The 2664-nt window shown below is 50.3% G+C and overlaps 1 protein-coding gene across 1 annotated transcript; it reads left to right on the top strand.

Annotated features, from left to right (window-relative positions):
- The first annotated feature begins 308 nt into the window (after positions 1–308).
- LOC127303322 (uncharacterized mitochondrial protein AtMg00810-like) lies at positions 309–836 on the top strand. Its single transcript, XM_051334066.1, has one exon. It carries the CDS (start codon positions 309–311, stop codon positions 834–836), a length of 528 nt encoding a protein of 175 aa, XP_051190026.1.
- The last annotated feature ends 1828 nt before the right edge of the window (positions 837–2664 follow it).

Below are 2664 nucleotides of genomic sequence, written 5' to 3'. Positions count from 1 at the left end.
GCCTGGTACCAGCGCATCGCAGCGTTTCTTCACCAACTCGGCTTCCGCTCCACCCGCTCCGATGCATCGCTGTTCGTTACAACAACGACGACACCACCGCGTATCTGCTGCTCTACGTCGACGACATCATCTTAACGGCCAGCTCCACGGACCTACTGCGCCAGCTCACCGCCCGTCTTCGCGCCGAGTTTGCCCTGAAGGACTTGGGGCCTCTGCACTACTTCCTCGGCGTCGAGGTCGTGCGTCGCACCGACGGCTTCTTCCTTAATTAGCGCAAGTACGCCCATGAGCTCCTGGACCGCGCCGATATGATTAATTGCAAACCCGCGGCCACGCCAGTCGACACGAAGTCCAAGCTCTCCGCCACAGACGGTTCCTTGGCCACGGACGCGTCCTCTTACCGCTCCATCGTCGGTGCCCTGCAGTACCTCACCTTGACCCGCCCCGAGCTGCAGTATGTTGTTCAGCAGGTGTGCCTTCACATGCACGCTCCGCGAGATCCTCATTGGGCTGCGGTCAAGCGGATTCTCCGCTACATTCGTGGTACCATGGACTTCGGTCTCTCGCTCCACGCCTCCACCGCCACGGACATCGTCGCCTACTCGGACGCCGATTGGGCCGGCTGCCCCGACACGCGTCGCTCCACGTCTGGCTACTGCGTCTACTTCGGCCCTTCGCTCATCTCCTGGTCGTCTAAGCGACAGCCCACGGTATCTCGCTCCAGCGCCGAAGCAGAGTACCGGGCTGTTGCTAACGCGGTTGCCAAGGTCTCCTGGCTGCGGCAACTCCTCGTTGAGCTCTCATGTCCTATCGCCAAAGCCACCGTGGTCTACTGATGTCTACGTTCCCCCTCCTTTCCTGTAGACAGTGTTGGGCCTCCAAGTGCAGAGGTTTGTAGAACAGCAGCAAGTTTTCCCTTAAGTGGATCACCCAAGGTTTATCGAACTCAGGGAGGAAGAGGTCAAAGATATCCCTCTCATGCAACCCTGCAACCACAAAGCAAGAAGTCTCTTGTGTCCCCAACACACCAAATAGGTGCACTAGTTCGGCGAAGAGATAGTGAAATACAGGTGGTATGAATATATATGAGCAGTAGCAACGGTGCCAGAAAATAGCTTGCTGGCGTGTAGTTGATGGTGGTAGTATTGCACAGAGTAGTAACGCAAAGAAAACAAGAAACAGACGTAGTAACTCAGCAGTATTTAGGAACAAGGCCTAGGGATTACACTTTCACTAGTGGACACTCTCAACATTGATCACATAACAGAATAGATAAATGCATACTCTACACTTTTGTTGGATGATGAACACATTGCGTAGGATTACACGAACCCTCAATGCCGGAGTTAACAAGCTCCACAATAATGCTCATATTTTAGTAACCTTTAGTGTAAGATATATTAAAACGACTAAACCAAGTACTAGCATAGCATGCACACTGTCACCTTCATGCATATGTAGGAGGAATAGATCACATCAATATTATCATAGCAATAGTTAACTTCGCAATCTACAAGAGATCATGATCATAGCATAAACCAAGTACTAACACGGTGCACGCACTGTCACCTTTGCACACATGCAGGAGGAATAAAACTACTTTAATAACACATCACTAGAGTAGCACATAGATAAATTGTGATACAAACACATTGCAATCATCAAGAGATATAAATAAGCACTTCACTACGCTCTTCAACAGTGAATAAGTACTTCGTGAAATATAGCCTAAGAGACCCACACGGTGCACACACTGTCACCTTTACACACGTGGGACAAGGAGTCTCCGGAGATCACATAAGTAAAACCCACTTGACTAGCATAATGACATCTAGATTACAAGCATCATCATATGAATCTCAATCATGTAAGGCAGCTCATGAGATTATTGTATTGAACTACATAGGAGAGAGATGAACCACATAGCTACCGGTACAGCCCCGAGCCTCGATGGAGAACTACTCCCTCCTCATGGGAGCAGCAGCGGTGATGAAGATGGCGGTGGAGATGGCAGCGGTGTCGATGGAGAAGCCTTCCGGGGGCACTTCCCCGCTCCAGCAGGGTGCCGGAACAGAGACTCCTGTCCCCCAGATCTTGGCTTCGCGATGACGGCGGCTCTGGAACTTTTCTCGTATCGTGGCTTCCTCTGTAAGGGTTTTCGATGCAGGGGCTTTATATAGGCGAAGAGGCGGCGCAGGAGGGTCAACGAGGCGACGAGACCATAGGGTGGCGCGGCCAGGGCCTGGGCCGCGCCACCATGTCATCTGGGCCCACCAGGCCCCCCCTCTGGCGGCTCTCGGGTGTTCTGGATGCTTCCGGGCAAAATAGGAACCTGGGAGGTGATTTCGTCCAATTCCGAGAATATTTCGTTACTAGGATTTCTGAAACCAAAAACAGCAGAAAACAGGAACTGGCGCTTCGGCATCTTGTTAATAGGTTAGTTCCAGAAAACGCATAAATACGACATATAATGTGCATAAAACATGTAGGTATCATCAATAAAGTGGCATGGAACATAAGAAATTATCGATACGTTAGAGACGTATCAGCATCCCCAAGCTTAGTTCTGCTCGTCCCGAGCAGGTAAAACGATAACAAAGATAATTTCTTAAGTGACATGCCATCATAACCTTGATCATACTATTGTAAGCATATGAGATGAAT

This window comes from Lolium perenne, chromosome 5 (assembly GCF_019359855.2).
Source record: "Lolium perenne isolate Kyuss_39 chromosome 5, Kyuss_2.0, whole genome shotgun sequence".
Lineage (NCBI taxonomy): Eukaryota > Viridiplantae > Streptophyta > Magnoliopsida > Poales > Poaceae > Lolium > Lolium perenne.
Note: the sequence above shows the minus strand (reverse complement) of the source record. Positions and strands in the feature narration are given on the sequence as shown.

Excerpts from the sequence above, each read along its gene's own strand:
- LOC127303322 (XM_051334066.1), top strand. The coding sequence starts at position 309 with ATGATTAATTGCAAACCCGCGGCCACGCCAGTCGACACGAAGTCCAAG.